This window comes from Mustela erminea, chromosome 18 (genome assembly GCF_009829155.1).
Source record: "Mustela erminea isolate mMusErm1 chromosome 18, mMusErm1.Pri, whole genome shotgun sequence".
In the NCBI taxonomy this organism is placed as follows: Eukaryota; Metazoa; Chordata; class Mammalia; order Carnivora; family Mustelidae; genus Mustela; species Mustela erminea.
The window spans coordinates 38,712,955-38,728,961 of NC_045631.1; the positions used below are offsets into that span (position 1 = coordinate 38,712,955).

At 43.1% G+C, this 16,007-nt stretch overlaps 1 protein-coding gene across 1 annotated transcript; it reads left to right on the forward strand.

Annotated features, from left to right (window-relative positions):
• The first annotated feature begins 4,390 nt into the window (after window positions 1-4,390).
• MRPL45 (mitochondrial ribosomal protein L45) lies at window positions 4,391-13,819 on the forward strand. Its single transcript, XM_032321572.1, has 8 exons — window positions 4,391-4,539; window positions 5,431-5,608; window positions 6,279-6,396; window positions 9,247-9,345; window positions 11,067-11,115; window positions 12,372-12,521; window positions 12,972-13,145; window positions 13,337-13,819. Exons 1-8 carry the CDS (start codon window positions 4,405-4,407, stop codon window positions 13,421-13,423), a joined length of 990 nt encoding a protein of 329 aa, XP_032177463.1. The 5' UTR covers window positions 4,391-4,404; the 3' UTR covers window positions 13,424-13,819.
• The last annotated feature ends 2,188 nt before the right edge of the window (window positions 13,820-16,007 follow it).

The window sequence follows — 16,007 nt, forward strand, 5'->3', positions numbered from 1 at the left end:
TTGTCTCCTGCCTCTCAACCCAGAGCTCTTTGTGCTTTATCACGCTCCTCTATTTGTGGGTTGATTTTAGCCATAAGTCGGTGTGCATATAAGGATATAAGGTCGTATGTATAACCAAAGAATTGCTTTTGCCCACAATTTACTTCCTGCCTGCAATCTGTACACTTTGTGTTCTTTTGTTCGACACGTTTATAGATCCCAGTTATTGCCAAACATTACTCAAGGCACTGCTTTTCAAATTTGTGGACCCTTTCCCAGGGTGCCCCAGCATAAGAGGATAGGCTTCCAAGCCCCGAACCCCTTGATTACAGCCCTCCAGGTGGCCCCCCTGGGGCGTCTTCCCGGGATTTCCGATGCTAAGGTGTTAGATTTATTTCTGTCTCCTTCCTCCTGCAGAGGTAATCCCTGGGCATGGAAGTGGGTTAGAAACAGATTACTCTGATCCAGGGGCTTTGCCCTCTCCTCCCTGAACGTGGCACGTGGCGGGGGGCAGAGGGGAGGGAGAGGGGAGCAGGGCATGTCACAAATAGCCTGAAATTCCCTTTTAGGATTATTGCTTGATTTAGCCAGCTGGAGTGAAAGGGCAGAAAGAGGCAAGGGATTAATTCTAGACCGAGCTTGAACAGCAGGCGACAAGGGCTTCTTTTCTGGCTGCACCCAATGAGCACTATCTCTTCTTATATATACCTTTAGAAATAAGGAGTCTGAGGAAGGCAGAAAAAGGTAAAGAAAACGGCCTTTGTGCTCAGCAGCAGGGATGAGTGGAAGAATGGATGAGAAAGAACAGCTAGCAGAAAGAAAGAAAAAAAAAGAAATGTGAGCAGCACAGAAATGAAGGGTCATTTGAAGGCTTAGAAATTACATGCATTTCAGTGGTCTTAGCTTCAACAGATGTGAAAACTGCTGCAGTGGATAGAAGCAAAAGTAGGCTCTACTCTGAGCAGGAAACCCAAGGTGGGGCTTGATCCCAAGACTCTGGGATCATGACCTGAGCCAAAGGCAGATACTTGACTAACTGAGCCACCCAGGGACCCCTGTGGTTTAGGTATTTAATTATCCCCTTTCTATCAGTTAGAAAAAAGGGTTGAGCTAAGATGTAAATTCAGACACTACAGTGTTCTTTTTTTTTTTTTTTTTTTTTTTTAAGATTTTATTTATTCGGGCGCCTGGGTGGCTCAGTGGGTTAAGCCGCTGCCTTCGGCTCAGGTCATGATCTCAGGGTCCTGGGATCGAGTCCCGCGTCGGGCTCTCTGCTCAGCGGGGAGCCTGCTTCCTCCTCTCTCTCTCTGCCTGCCTCTCTGCCTAATTGTGATCTGTCTCTGTCAAATAAATAAATAAAATCTTTAAAAAAAAAGATGTTATTTATTCATTTGACAGACAGAGATCATAAGCAGGCAGAGAGAGAGAGAAGCTGAGCAGAGAGCCTGATGTGGGGCTGGATCCCAGGACCTTGAGACCATGACCTGAGCCAAAGGCAGAGGCTTAACCCACTGAGCCACCCAGGCATCCCTCCCTATAGTGTTCTTAAGTACGATGTGAAAGCTATAGATGGTTAACTCTTGGAATGACAGAGAAGCTTTGCAAACATTGTTAGCTAAAGATTAATTAGAAGCATTTCTTAGTAAGTCAGAATTCTTGGTTTCCTCTGTCTCTTTATCTTGAACAACTCATTTATTTTGCTTTTCATGCTTTCACTCAAGAGAGGGAAGTACAATATAAACACATGGCAAGCCTATTACTTGCTTCAATCCAAGTATCACATTGTTTAGTGTAATCAATAAATATTATAATCAGAATCTTCCAGTTCTCCAGAAGGATTTTCTTGGTTCAAATCAACTGTGCTTCTCCTAGAATGTAGGTCACCAGGCACAATTTCAGAAGTTCCAATCTGATGTCATCTGCCACTGGAAGGACAAAAAAAAAACAAAAACAAAAACAAAAACAAAAAACCCCAAAACCCCACAAGTATATGTTCCTCTGCTCAAGGGATAGCCCATTCTCTTTGGCTCCATTGAGAAATTTCAATAGGAAAACCAGGGATTCCAGGAATCCCCTATATTTGGAGAAACAGGAAATCAACTTTGCCTTCTGGGATTCTACTCATCCATCTATTGAATAAGTATCTGAGTGTCTACTATGTGCAAGACTTTTTTTTTTTTTTTGCAAGGCTGAGCTCCCAATCGCTTTACTCCTTCCTCTAATTGCTCTTATTTTGCCTTTCCAGAAATATGAACTACTAGGGTTATAATATTCAAAAATATCTTTTCAGTGTTTGGTGTTAAGACAGCTCCAATTTTCCAGAGCGTTAATGAGATAGGAAGATAATATGAATTTTCCAAATGAGCTGCTATTAAAAAAAAACCACTTACAATTCAGCTCAGAATGAAATTAATTGATATCAACTTCCCTTATTATTTCATTCAGGGTGATATAGAACAAGTTTGTATTCCCTGAAAAACTGATTACAGGGGCCCCTGGCTGGCTCAGTCAGTAGAGCATGTGACTCTCAATCTTGAGGTTGTAAGTTTAAGTCCCACATGGGGTGTAGACATTACTTTTTAAAAATATATTTATTTATTTATTTATTTGAGAGAAAGAGCGTGTGCAGAAGCACAGGGAGCAGCAGGCAGAGGGAAGGGGAGAAGCAGGTTCCCTGCTGAGCAGAGAGGGGCTCCATCCCAAGACCCTGGGATCATGACCTGAACTTAAGACAGATTCTTAACTGACAGATGCTTAACTACATAAGGCGCCCCAGGTGTAGACATTACTTAAAAGTAAAATCTTCCGAAAAAATAAAAAGAAAGAAATAAAATGGGGGGGGGGGAACAGAAAGAAAAGTAAAATCTTAAAAAAAAAAAAAAAGGAAAGGAAAAAAAAACTTATCAGAGGGCAGACAGAAGTGATCTGGGATGTACTAGCTACCATGTAAAGCCAATATAAAACTCAATGCTGGGGGAAATAATCTCGGATAGACTATCTCAGTATTCTGTATTAATAACCATTCATTATGGAATGGAGCTTCCTCACTACGGTAGGGAGACCAGTTTAAAAAAATATGACATTTTATTTTCTGAGGCATAGAGTCTGTTAAGAAACAATGAGCTATGTCTCATTTAAATGCTTAGTAATATACATTCTTTCATACCTACATCTAGCACCTTATTTCACGTCGCTATTAATGCGTCATGCTATAGGTTCAGGGCTGTGGCTAGAATTGTGGGAACATTCTTACCCTTGAATAATTTACAGTATAGTTGACAAATTTAGATTTAAAGCAATACAAGCGATCATGAGACCCAAAAGTAATCTCTCTTTGACATCTGCAGCATTTTATCTGGACTTTCGTAACAGTTCCATTCCAGCCTGTAAACTCTTGCATATGCATACCACAAGTTCTTAGCTCATTGCAAAATGCCGTAGGTAAGTGCTCAATAAACACTAATTGGCAGAATAAGATAAGAACTTACAGGTAAGTGTGGAAAGTGTTTGGCATTCAGCAATGATTACGGCACTGGATTTTCCAGGATGACCCCAACGTCATAAATCCTTTAACAACCGCACTTGAAGCAGTACAGCATAGTAATTACGGCATCGTTTCTGGATTCAGTCAGCGTGGATTTGAATTTCAGTTCTGACAGTTATTAGCCGTGTGACCTTAAATAAATTACACACTTAATTTCTCTGTGACCCAACCTCATAACTAAGAGTTTAACTCTTGTTTGTGGTGAGGAGAGATTGAGTTTATACATGCAAAATGCTTAGAAAATTGCCTGGCACCTGGTAAACATTTCTAAGGATAAACTATTATTTGGGATGATTAAAACTGTGCCTCTTTCCCAAAAGGACAAACAAGAAATGTTTTTGTCAGTCCATGTGTCTTTTGTTTCAGAAACATAGTAGATATTATGTTTGTTCAATAAACACAGTAGGCATTGATCTCTTTAATTCGACAGAATTTTCTTCACACAGTTCAGATGGGGGAAAGGAGCGCTGTTTAAGGTTACATAGCATGCTGAAGTCAGATCCAGATCCAGAAATTAGTCATTTTTGTCCTGTGATCAAAGTAGGCACTGAAGAAAAACACTTGTCTCCAAAGTGCAATATCTGTTCATTCTTTGGGGAATGCAAGCAAGGCGCAGCAACACCCCTATCTTAAAAGGAATGCTGCAACCCCTTGCGGCCATAAGGCCTCAAGCGCACGCGCAGCTCGCGCTCTAGCGCGCTCTGGCGCGTGACAGCCGTGCTCTCCGCCACACCCACAACGCCTCTAAGTGCGCACGCGCACAGTCCGTTCTCGGACCACACGCGCTCCCCCACGACGCGCACGTGCGCGTTCGCGCCGCTCATACTAAAGCGGAGGGCGCGCGCCCTGGAAAATTCCACACCCGGAGAAGCTCCACCCCTATGCGCCCTCTCCTGTGCCCTCGGCTCTTAACGCTAGTCCCCCATCCCAGAGGCCTTTGCGGGAACAAAATGGCAGCCCCCATGTCGCGGGGGTTGTTTTGTTTATCCAAAGCTTTAGGATGGTGGTCTCGTCAGGTGGGTCGGGACCGGGTGATAGGATTCTAGGGGCTGGGACTAGAGCGTAGAGGGGAATACTCGTTTTGCAATTGTCCTTGGTGGGCTTGGGAGATACAAATCACACGCAGTTACGGAAGAGATTGAAGTAGACGGGACCCAGCTACTAAGCAAAGTTGCGGCGTGGGGAGACCCCCGTAAAGACCCCGTGGACGAGCATATTCTCGGGATGAAGTTTCTCTAGTTTGCTCTGGGTCTGTCTAGCGGGGAGGTATTAAACGGGAAAGAAGTCATGGTTTAGAAGCTGGGCTCGCTTCCCCCTGGTTCTTATGCACAAATTGAACAGTTGAAAGGAGGGAGTCTCCTATTGTCGCTGTACCTGACTGAACAAAACTCTAGGTCAGAGAGAAGAGAGGTCTGGGCTTTAAAGGTATTGTTGATCTTTTGGGAGCTAGAATGGCAGAATGAAGTTTACAGTTGGGCTCCCAATAGAATGAGCAGGATGTAATCCAAGTAAATATAAGGGAGATGCCAACCAGAGGACTTTTCTTACCCTTTAATAATAGCATTCCTCTCTTTTCAGTGTTGGATTTATGTTTAAGTTCCCCATGGGACTGAAGGTTCTTTGAAAGCAGAAGCCTTGTTTTAATCAGCTCTGCATCCCTGGGACTTTGCATAGTTGTGTACAATAGAACGGTCCAGAGGAAAGCCTTTAGGATGTTGAGTGGTGTTAGTAAAAAGGTTGCTTACCGGCTTCTAGTTAAGACACCCATAAGTGTTTCCCCCATCATATGTGGCTTTATAATTGTTCCTAAGTCATTCTTTGGATGTGCCCTTCCTATCTGCTTAGAGTTTGTTCAAGATAGATTTCTTTCCAGGTCACCTTTATCATAACCTTTTCTTGTCTTACAGCCAGTCCTGGTGACGCAGTCCACAGTTGTAGTTCCAGTGAGAACTAAGAAACGTTTCACACCTCCTCCTTATAAACCCAAATTCAAATCTGAAAAGGAGTTTATGGAATTTGCCCGGAAAGCAGGTGTGGTCATTCCTCCAGAACGTTTGGAGCGTCCCCTACATCTGGCCTGTACAGGTGAGGTGTGGTATTTCTTTTCTTTTTTTTTTTTTTTTAAGATTTTATTTATTTATTTGACAGATCATAAGTAGGCAGAGAGAGGAGGAAGCAGGCTCATTGCTGAGCAGAGAGCCTGATGCGGGGCTCGATCCCAGGACCCTGGGATCATGACCTGAGCCGAAGGCAGAGGCCTTAACCCTGAGCCACCCAGGTGCCCCAGTATACCATATTTTAAATATATTTATTTATCTTTGGGAGAGAAAAAGAGCATGCACATGCATGAGTGGGAGGAGGGGCTTAAGGAAAAAGTCTCAGGCAGACTCCCCGCTGAGCTTGGAGCCCTACTTGTGGCTGGATCCTACAACCCTGAGATCATGACCTGAGTCAGATTTAAAACTCAGATGCTTAACCGACTGAGCCACCCAGGCACCCCTCATGAGGTCATCTTTGATCTTGTTTACATACCTGTTCTTAGAATTTTTCCATTTTGTACAAGAAGAACTTGAGGCTCTGAGAGAAGACTTAAGTTACCTTATTCTGCTTTCTGTAATGTAACAGAGCTCCCTTTGCATGGAAGTTTACTTTATTAGTCTACTTTATAGCCATGGTACCTCTTAATTTTATATGACCTCAAAATGACTTTTTTCTCAATCTATCAATGCTTTCTTGTATTCTTCTTTCATTACAGCTGGTATCTTTGACACCTATGTTCCTCCAGAAGGTGATGCTCGCTTGTCATCTCTTGCAAAGGAAGGACTGGCACAGAGAAGTGAGCGATTGAAGAAGAAGGTGGCATCACAATTGTCGTAGGTGTCTGGAACAACTGGGAATCGGTATTAGGACACAAATTTCTTGTTGCTACTTTAATCCAGCGAGGCCATTGGGTTGGACATAACTCCTTTGATAACTTGACTGTATATTTTTCTCTGTAATAGAATTTAGTTAATGTAGAAGAATATGGGCTTTTTGATTTTTAGCCTCTCAGCCCTCATTGGTCTTTTTGTCACATCAGTTGAGGGGGGTGACTTAGAAATTTGTAGAACACTTTTTTGATCACATATTTTAAAATTTAAAGTAATAAGAAAAGCATATTTTTATGGGGAGTACCTTAGAGTTTGAACTACAGAGAGTAAAAAGCTAAAAAGGGTCAAAAAGACAGACCTGTTTTACGGAGCTAAGTAGGTCTTAACTAAGGAGCAGAAGCCAGAACCTTCTTAGTTTCTCTTTTAGTTGCAAGAATGGAAATATTTAGTATTTGTCACTAAAAGGTTCTTTGGGATCATTTATAGATTTTGTGCAAAAGCATATTGAGTCTTCATTAATTCTTCATGTAGCCATAATTTATTTCTCTAAATACAGATCTGATCATATCATCTTTCCATTAAACCTCTTCTGTGGCTCCCTCTTACCTGGAGAATAAATCTAGACTTCAGTGGTATTCACAGCTTTTTGTAAATCTGGCTCTTCTGTTCCACTGTCATCTTCTTATTACACTTTTCTCATCCTAAACTTGAGCATTTCCAAACTAATTTCCAGTTCCTTGACGGTATCGTGCTATGACTCTGTGTCTTTGTGCATTTTTCCTTTGCCTTGAAAATGTTTTCTTCCTCCTCCTTTACTTGATAACTCTCATTTCTCAAGAACCAGTTGAACATCGTGTATGCTTTTAAGCCTTCCCTGACTCTTTCTGGAGCGGCCTTTACTGTAATTGTAACTGTGCACTTACACCTGCTATTTCTGATAACTGCACTGTGATGATTTCCTCTCACGTATTTCTGTTCAGGACTGTGAGCTCTTGGGTGGTCGGGTCCATGATGATGATGAACAGAGCACATGTGGTTCTATCATGGAGTTTTCATTTAAGGGAGGAAAACAGCCATTAAATACTGATTGCACACAATTAAATAATTACAGGTATAGTAAGTATGAGTGCTATGGGATCACATGACAAGGAAAGATAACTTGGTTTGGGAGTTCAGGGAAAGCTTCCCTGAGGAAATGACATTTAAAGCTGCGACCTACCTGTACCCCTGGGGCTAATAATACATTATATGTTAATAAAAAATTAAAAATTAAAAAAAAATTAAAAGCAAAATCACCTAAAAGCAAAAAAAAGAAAAAAGCTAGGACCTAAAGGATTTGTTGCAGTTAGCTAGGTGTGGTGAGGAATAGCATTCTAGGAAGACAACAGCACAGGCAAGGCTCAGAGGTGGAAAAAGTATGAATGGGGTATCAGATTTTGTCAAATGCTTTTTCTTTGTCTACTGAGATGATCATGTGATATTTTTCCTTTATTCTATTGATACATTGTATTTCATTAATGGATTTTTTTTTTAAGATTTTATTTATTTATTTGACAGACAGAGATCACAAGTAAGCAGAGAGGCAGGCAGAGAGAGAGGAGGAAGCAGGCTCCCTGCTGAGCAGAGAGCCCAATACGGGGCTTGATCCCAGGACCCTGAGACCATGACCAGAGCGGAAAGCAGAGGCCTTAACCCACTGAGCCACCCAGGTGCCCCACATTAATGGATTTTTGAATGTTAAGCCAACCTTGCATTCCTGGGATAAATTACAGATGGTCATGGTATTTCTTATCCTCCAGTATATCTAACACTTTGATTAGATCAGAATTTCCTGTTTATGTTATTATAATTATGAAAATACTGTTAACAGTGGAGTCACGCAGGACATTGTCATGGCTTTTCCTGCATAATACGTTTTTTTCCAGGAGTTAAGTGTGGTCTTTTTTTTTTCCCCCTCATTTGCTTATGGAATATCTGGTCATTTAAATTTCTTCTCAGTGCATTGAAAGCATCAAGTATTTTATTAATTTCATCTTCAAGAAGAAATCCCTCCTGGCCCTTTCTTACTTGTTTCTATCTGGACTGATTGCTCTTCAGGCCCACTGTACATTTTGTACAGTGTACATTTACTTCTCTCATCCTTTGGATAAGTCCTTTTGTCTCGCCCTGATGTTGTTTTCCCTGTTTCCTGGATTTTACATCTGTCTTTCACGGTTTATTCTTTTATTCTGGTGGAGCACATTCCTCAGCAGCTTCCTGAGAAAGGGTGCTTAGTAGACACATGAGATCATTCATGTCTAAGAAACAGTCTTTTACTCTCCCACTTGATTTATAATTTGCCCAAGTGTACATTTCTGAGCTAAAAAGAATTTCCTCAGTTAACAGCACTGCTCTGTTGTCTTTCTAACTTCTAATGTTTCTAGTTAGAAGCTTGCCGTCATTCTTACTCTTGAGCTTTTGCGTAAAATCTGTATTTTCTTTCTTAGTGCTTATAAGATGTTTTCTTTAATGCCAGAATTCTGAAATTTCACTATGAGAAACCTTGGTCTTTCTTTAGAATGATTGATGTAAGTGTGAATTAGAAGGTCAACTTTACAGACTTGGCACATTCAGAAAACAATAAGTAGAAAGACATTAATGACAGTTAACATAAGCTGTGAGTTATGGATAGTGTATAAATTCTTTAAAAATGATTCTTGGTGTGCCAGCCTGGCCTAGTTGGTAGAGCATGCAACTCTTGATCTCGGGGTCGTGAGCTCAAGCCTCACGTTGGGCATGGATGGAGCTTACTTAAAAGGCAGAAAAAGAAAGAAGTATTCTCATACTTAAGTATTCTCATACGTAATTTTACAGAGTCCGGAAGATAAGACAATATGATCCGAATTTTAAAATAAAGGACTTCCCTGAAAAAGCTAAGGATATTTTTATTGAAGCTCACCTTTGTCTGAACAAGTAAGTGAATTCTATGTTATACCTGTTATGTTTTCAGCAGCTGTTATTCTAGGCACAGATTTTTTTTCCTTTGGTTAAGAGTTCTAGAGTGATCTAGATAAGTTTCGGTATGTGTTTGAGCCAGCCAGGTGGCCCTAGGTTCAGTTTTTAATGTTAATTTCATATCTTAGGAATTGTTTCATCATACAGGTGTCATAAATTCTGTGTCCAAATCTGAGTGTAACGTGGGCTTAGGATTTTAATTTTTTTAGTACCCCTAACTCAGCCCTTGATGGAGAGAAGCTTTATCTCTCTACTACTATTGTAGTCTTCCTTTGTTGCAGGTGCAGGACTCTCATTTCCAACTCCCTGCTCTTTGAGGGTTCAGGGATTTAGGAAGAGTCTGTTCCCAGCCATCAGATCCTATTTCTAGATCCCTTTAACCATCCCATATGCTTTCATGATGTCAGGTGGTGGTCTTTCCATTCTGGTTTTAGCTCTCCTTCCTTTTAGCACCTAGGAGATTTACCTAGAACTAGAGCATTTTAAAATGTGTATCTGTGTATATTACATTTCATCCAGCATTTCTAGATGTTTATAGTGGGAATAGTTTCACGTGCACTCAGTCCATTATGTTGCCAGAAATGGGTATCTTCCCTTTTTTTTTTGGTGCAAGTCTATTATAAATGCTAAGTGAACTCCTAGACAAGGGAGTTTATTTCTACTGAAGATCTCTAGGCCAGGATAGTGAGGAGGAAGTGTTCACTGAGGGGTGCCAGGCCTGCTGGTTGGTGTAGTTGTCATCACCACTCAGGTTAGTCTGGTCTAATCTAGTCTAGAGCTACAGTGGGGGAAATGACTTGGGGGAGATGACCTTTCTTGTTAGGAGTAGAGGTGCAAGGGAAGCACGTGAACAGAACTAATCCCTTACCCACTCTGGGATTATTGGACAAGATTGTTTGAAGGAACAATGATTTAAACCTCCCAGGAGGTATAAACTGTGGGGAAAAGTCATGAATGTATATCTGAAAGACAGTAATTCATGCCTGACCTCAGGTTTATTTGAAACTCCTCAGCTAGGAACCTTCTAAAATCCTATAGATCCAGGAGCTGGGGTTTGCTGTCTATTTTCTTGCTATTACTGGGTAGAATCAGCATGACTTAGGTCATTCTGGTAGCAGCAAGGATTGGGGGAGGTGCAGGTGGGGTGGAAGGAAAGGACCAGAAAAGACAGCTGCTTGTCTTTTGGCTGGGTTCACAGACAGTGTAAGATGTAGGGCGCCCACTGATTCAGTCAATGGAACGTGTGATTCTTAATCTCAGGGTTGTGAGTTTGAGCCCCATGTTGGGGGCAGAGATTATTAAAAAAAAAAAAAAAAAAGTTGAAGGTGCATGGCCGATCCAGTTGGTGTTGTTGATGTGTCTGAGGTAAGAGGAGATGAACTTTTTGGTTTTTTGTGATGGATTTGTGAGGGTCTCTTCCCCTTAAGGATGTGTGGTAATTTCTGAGAAATTTGTTTCTGCTCTTGAGATTCAAACATAACTTCACTCTGCAGTTAGATTTCAGGGTCTTTTAACCATGTTCATCTTTGTGTGCTTGGAATTTAGCATATTACCTGACTTATTGTAGGCATGCAGAAAATGTTTACAAAAAGACTTGTCCATATTGAGGGCCATTTTTTAGCTTTCAGAAGGGGCGTCATGAAGCAGGAGCCAGTGATGTTTATCTTTTTCTGTTTTAGCTCAGACCATGACCGGCTTCATACCTTGGTAACTGAAAACTGTTTTCCGGTAGGTCCTCGACTTCCTTAGAACTGTGGGATTCCTGAATGGGCAGATTCTAGACATCACCTCTGGTTTAAGACAGATCAGTTTCACAAGTACAGGAAGTTAAAGGCAAAAGCTAAAGTTCCATTGTTTTGGGGTGAATGGTACTGACTTGGCTTGGACTTTGGTAAGGGCTCTGCAGACAAGGAAGGAGGAAGTCCCACAGCAAGCAATACTGAAACCTCAGGCTGTGGGGGCTGAGGTCAGGGTGTGGGCCATATTAGACAGCCCTCTGTGCACCTGCAGGATTTAGCGAGCATTCACAAAGCTTACATAGTGTGTTAACCGGGTGCTAGGTACTATGTGGTTCAAGAATAAGAACTTTAGGGACGCCTGGGTGGCTCAGGTCATGATCTCAGGGTCATGGGATCGAGTCTTGCATTGGGCTCCTGAGCAGGGAGCTTGCTTCTCCCTCTCCCTCTGTCTGCCACTTCCCCTGGTTGTATGTGCAGATTTTCTCTCTAACAAGTAAATTAAAAAAAAAAAAAAAAAAAAATCAGTATTAAAAAAAAAAAGAATAAGAACTTAAATTTCTATCCATTCAGCCTCATCTCCCTTTGGTCACATATAATGATCATATATGTGATCATATAATGATCCTCGCCAGCTGGCCTTTATATCTATGTAAAATCCCATTCTTCAGTGCCAGCAGGTGAAGGGGATAAGACAGCATGTATGCAGTCAACAGATACATGTGCAATAACTGGCAGGTTATGAAAGTGTAAGGGAGGGGCATCTGGCCAGCTCTGTGGGTAGAGCATGCCACTCTTGATCTCGGAGTTGTAAGTTCAAGCCCCATGTTGGCTGTAGAGATTACTTAAAATCCTTTAAAAAGAACAGAGTGTAAGGAGGAGAGGATAATGGCATATCAGATAAGCTGGCATTTTGGAGTGTGGTTTTCACTGATTTGAAGACGGTTTCTTAAGAAGGTAGGTGGGTCTTGAGTTGTTAATTTGGGTGAATAGGATCTTTTTTTTCTTTTTTTTTTTTTAAGATTTAATTTATTTATTTGACAGAGATCACAAGTAGGCAGAGAGGCAGGCAGAGAGAGAGAGAGGGGAGGAAGCAGGCTCCCTGCCAAGCAGAGAGATCATGACCTGAGCCAAAGGCAGAGGCTTTAACCCACTGAGCCACCAGGTGCCCCTGAATAGGATCATTTTGAGGTGGGCTTCCCTAAAGGAAAGGAAAACCCCAGCTGACCTGTTCTCCTCTGCCCTCAGGACATGGTCTGGGACATCACATACAAGACCATCCGCTGGAGCTTCGTAGAATCCTTAGAGCCACCACAGGTGGTTCAGGTCCGCTGTTCAAATTTGCTGAACCAAGGCAACATATATGGCCAGATCACTGTCCGTCTGCACACCCGGCAGGTAGAGGCACCAGTCTGCTTTCCTTTAGTTTTTCTTCACTCTCAGGTTGGGTACCTGTCTCTAGAGTCTTGGGGACAGCTTCCCAAGACTGGGCTCTAAGGAATGGTTCACTGTGGTCTTCCTTGCTTGATCAGCGTGCCCAGCCTACTGATAGATGTTAGCTCTGCTAAGACAGGTGTGAGGATACTCTCTCCCACCCATCCTGATCCTCCCTCCCCCACCTCCCCAGTCCTAGTCAAAAACCCTCCAGGAGTAGAGTGTCTATAGTTGATCACTTAATTATTCTAGATTTAGAATTCTGAAATACTTTCTCCTACCCATTAGAAGTTTTTGTTCTGGTTGTTTTCAGATGGGTTATGTGGCATTAAAAAAAATTAAAAACAAAAATAAAAACAAAACAAGAAACCAACTCTGAGTACTCACAGGTCAGATTTGCTTTCATCCTTGCAGACTCTGGCCATCTATGACCGGTTTGGCCGCCTGATGTATGGACAGGAAGACGTGCCCAGGGATGTCCTGGAGTATGTTGTGTTTGAAAAACACCTGGTAAATCCCTATGGGAGCTGGAGAATGCACGGCAAGATCGTTCCCCCGTGGGCACCCCCTAAGCAGCCCATCCTTAAGGTAAGGGTGATTTCAGAGAGCAGGGGCAGCGCTTATGCCATCTTAAGCCACCCCTGTTGGGTTCCATCTAGTGGAGAGAAGGGGTGATGCAGCACCAGGAAGGGAGTGCTCCATGGAGGAGGTGAGGGTGAATCTCTTCAGGGTAAGTCATGGGCTTGGATGGTAGGTAACTCAGCTTTCTGCTCTTTCAGACTGTGATGATCCCTGGGCCCCAGCTGAAACCCTGGGAAGACTATGAAGAGCCACAGGGAGAGGCCCCTCAGCTTCAGCTGTCCTGATTGGAAAAATGACTCTGGGTTGAAACATGGGTAATGAGTTGGCTGGATGCTGTGGAGTCTGGGAGCTGTGAAGTCCATCATCTCTCCATCATGCTGTAGAAAGATCTACTTTGTCCTTTCTTGTCCTCCTTGGGTGTTTCCAGCCATCTCGGCAGCCATGGCTGATGGCTGGGCCCAGGTGGGTGGCTGGCTGATGGCATACACAGCCACGAGCCCACTTCTTATTCCTTTTAAAATGGTATATCTAGCTTCTGAGTTTCTGTGGGAAGTATGTTTTGGATACCTGTTTTTTTCAGCGGCAGAGACCATCAGGAAGCAAACTGGCAGAATTTTCTTTTTAATTACAATGCAGAGATTAGAGTTTGAAATAAAACACTGTCAGGGTGTTGGACAAACTGTGGTGAGTTGTGTACCTGTCTGTGGGCTTAGACTAGAAGTAGACCAGAGGGCAGAAATGGAAGGTGGACTAAACTGTGAGTGATATGGCTTCTAAGAAATCCAGACGTGGGGGGCGCCTGGGTGGCTCATTGGGTTAAAGCCTCTGCCTTCGGCTCAGGTCATGATCTCAGGGTCCTGCGTCGGGCTCTCTGCTCAAGTGGGGAGCGTGCTTTCTCCTATCTCTCTGCCTGCCTCTCTGCTTACTTGTGATCTCGTCTGTCAAATAAATAAATAAATTTTTAAGAAATCCAGACGTGGCAAAAATAATTAGTGTTCATTGAAGGGTCAAGGTCTTTTCTCAGCTACTGACTAGATATACATCTAATCAGCATTTGTATTTCAGAGAAGATTGTGAATCGAGAGAAATTATTTATCCTTCAGCCTTTGAACTGTGTTCCTAATTATCAGCTGCATCCTGGTGTGGTCCCAGGAAGCGTGGGAGGAGGCAGGGGCCACGGAGGAGATGATACATCTGGGAAATCCATCTCTAAGACTTTGTTCCCTGATTTCTAGAACCTTTTATAGATGGTGACTGTTCTTTCCAGCCCCTGCTGGTAAGGCAAATATACTAGAATACGAGCCTGTTTTGAGTGAAGCCGCCTGGCCCCATCTTGTTCCTGAGTTCTAGCTGGGCTATCAGGAGGAGGGTGTGGGACTTCACCTGTTCGCGTGTCTGGCTGGTCCGAGGTATGACAAGGGAAATCACTTTGTACCAGCAGCAAGCTTGGCTGGTACTGTTACTTTGATCAATCCAGTGTGGACTCCCCTTAAAAAACAGGACCTTAATTATCATACTTCCTATTTTCCCAGCCTACAATTTTCTTTTAATGAGTCTGTCACTTAGGGTCAGGATTAATCTGTTCTGACTTTATCCTGAGAGCAGAGTCCAAAGAAACTAGAATCAGGTCAAGAATAACCTAACTCCAGGCGCCTGGGTGGCTCAGATGGTTAAGCGTCTGCCTTTGGCTCAGGTCATGATCCTTGAGCCGTGGGATTGAGTCCCACATCAGGCTCCCTGCTCAGTAGGGAGTCTGCTTCTCCCTCTTCCTGTCATGCTCCCCCTGCTTGAGCTCTCTTACTCTGTCAAATAAATAAATTCTTTAAAAAAATAAATAAATAAAATAACATAATTCGGGCTGCCTGGGCAGCTCGGTCAGTTGAGCATCCAACTCTTGATTTCAGCTTGGGTCGTTATCTTCGGGTCCTGGCATCAAGCCCCAAGTTGGGTTCCACACTCAGTGGGGAGTCTGCTTGGGATTCTATCTCTCCCTCCCCCTCTGCTTCTCCTCTCTCTCTCTCAAATAAGTTCATTTAAAAAAAAAAAAAACAACCTAACTCCTCAGTCTCTCTGAAACTACCGCGTCAGCAAGGCAACCAACAGACCAGTCCTCACTGGGGAAAACTGATGTTTTTACAACAGCTGCTGAATGCAGACGCTGGGAACGAAATGTGTATGCCTAGGGGAGAGGCAGCGCTGGTGGGTTAATCCAAAGCAGCCAGTCTTGATCATACTACTTAAGTCTCAACCCGTTTGGCTTAAAATGTACATCAGTTTGCAGCATTTCCACTGAAGTGAGGTTTGGCCACATCCTATTTGCCTGAGCCCTGGATTAAGGCAAAATGAGAAGGCAAGTGTTATCAGCAGGATCCACAGCTGGGCACTGTGGAGTGAGGGGAAGTAATCCAGGGAGGGGAGGAGAGCAGAGAAAGGAAAAGAGCGCACTTACTGGGCACATGACCGACGGATTTCTCTGACTAGGTAAAAACAGTGCTTCAAATGAGCTGTTTCCTCCCACTCCCCCAGATGGGTCTCAGGGGTCTCCAGATAATCCGGAATAGCTGCTGAGCACTAGCTGCCATGGGCAGCCAGAGGATAAGTGCCGTTTCCATTTTCCCTTGGGATCAGATCCAGCCGAGTGAATGGCCCAGATGTAAAGGATTGGCTCGAAGGCCTGGGCCGAGTCCGTCTGCGGTGCCAGCCATGGAGCTGGGAACTGGGCTGACTATTAGCCAGACCGCCCCGAAGCCCCGAAGGCCGGAAGGCTGCAGTGTAGTTCCCTCGGGCTAACTCTTGTTTCCCCACCTGTCTACTGTGCCTGTTTAAAAACGTTGGAAAAAGAAAATCACCATAATGAATAAGCTGGAG

Excerpts from the sequence above, each read along its gene's own strand:
- MRPL45 (XM_032321572.1), top strand. The coding sequence starts at position 4,405 with ATGCGCCCTCTCCTGTGCCCTCGGCTCTTAACGCTAGTCCCCCATCCC. Across the intron at positions 4,540-5,430 it reads TAGGATGGTGGTCTCGTCAG|CCAGTCCTGGTGACGCAGTC; the intron begins GTGGGTCGGGAC and ends CTTGTCTTACAG. Across the intron at positions 5,609-6,278 it reads CCTACATCTGGCCTGTACAG|CTGGTATCTTTGACACCTAT; the intron begins GTGAGGTGTGGT and ends CTTTCATTACAG.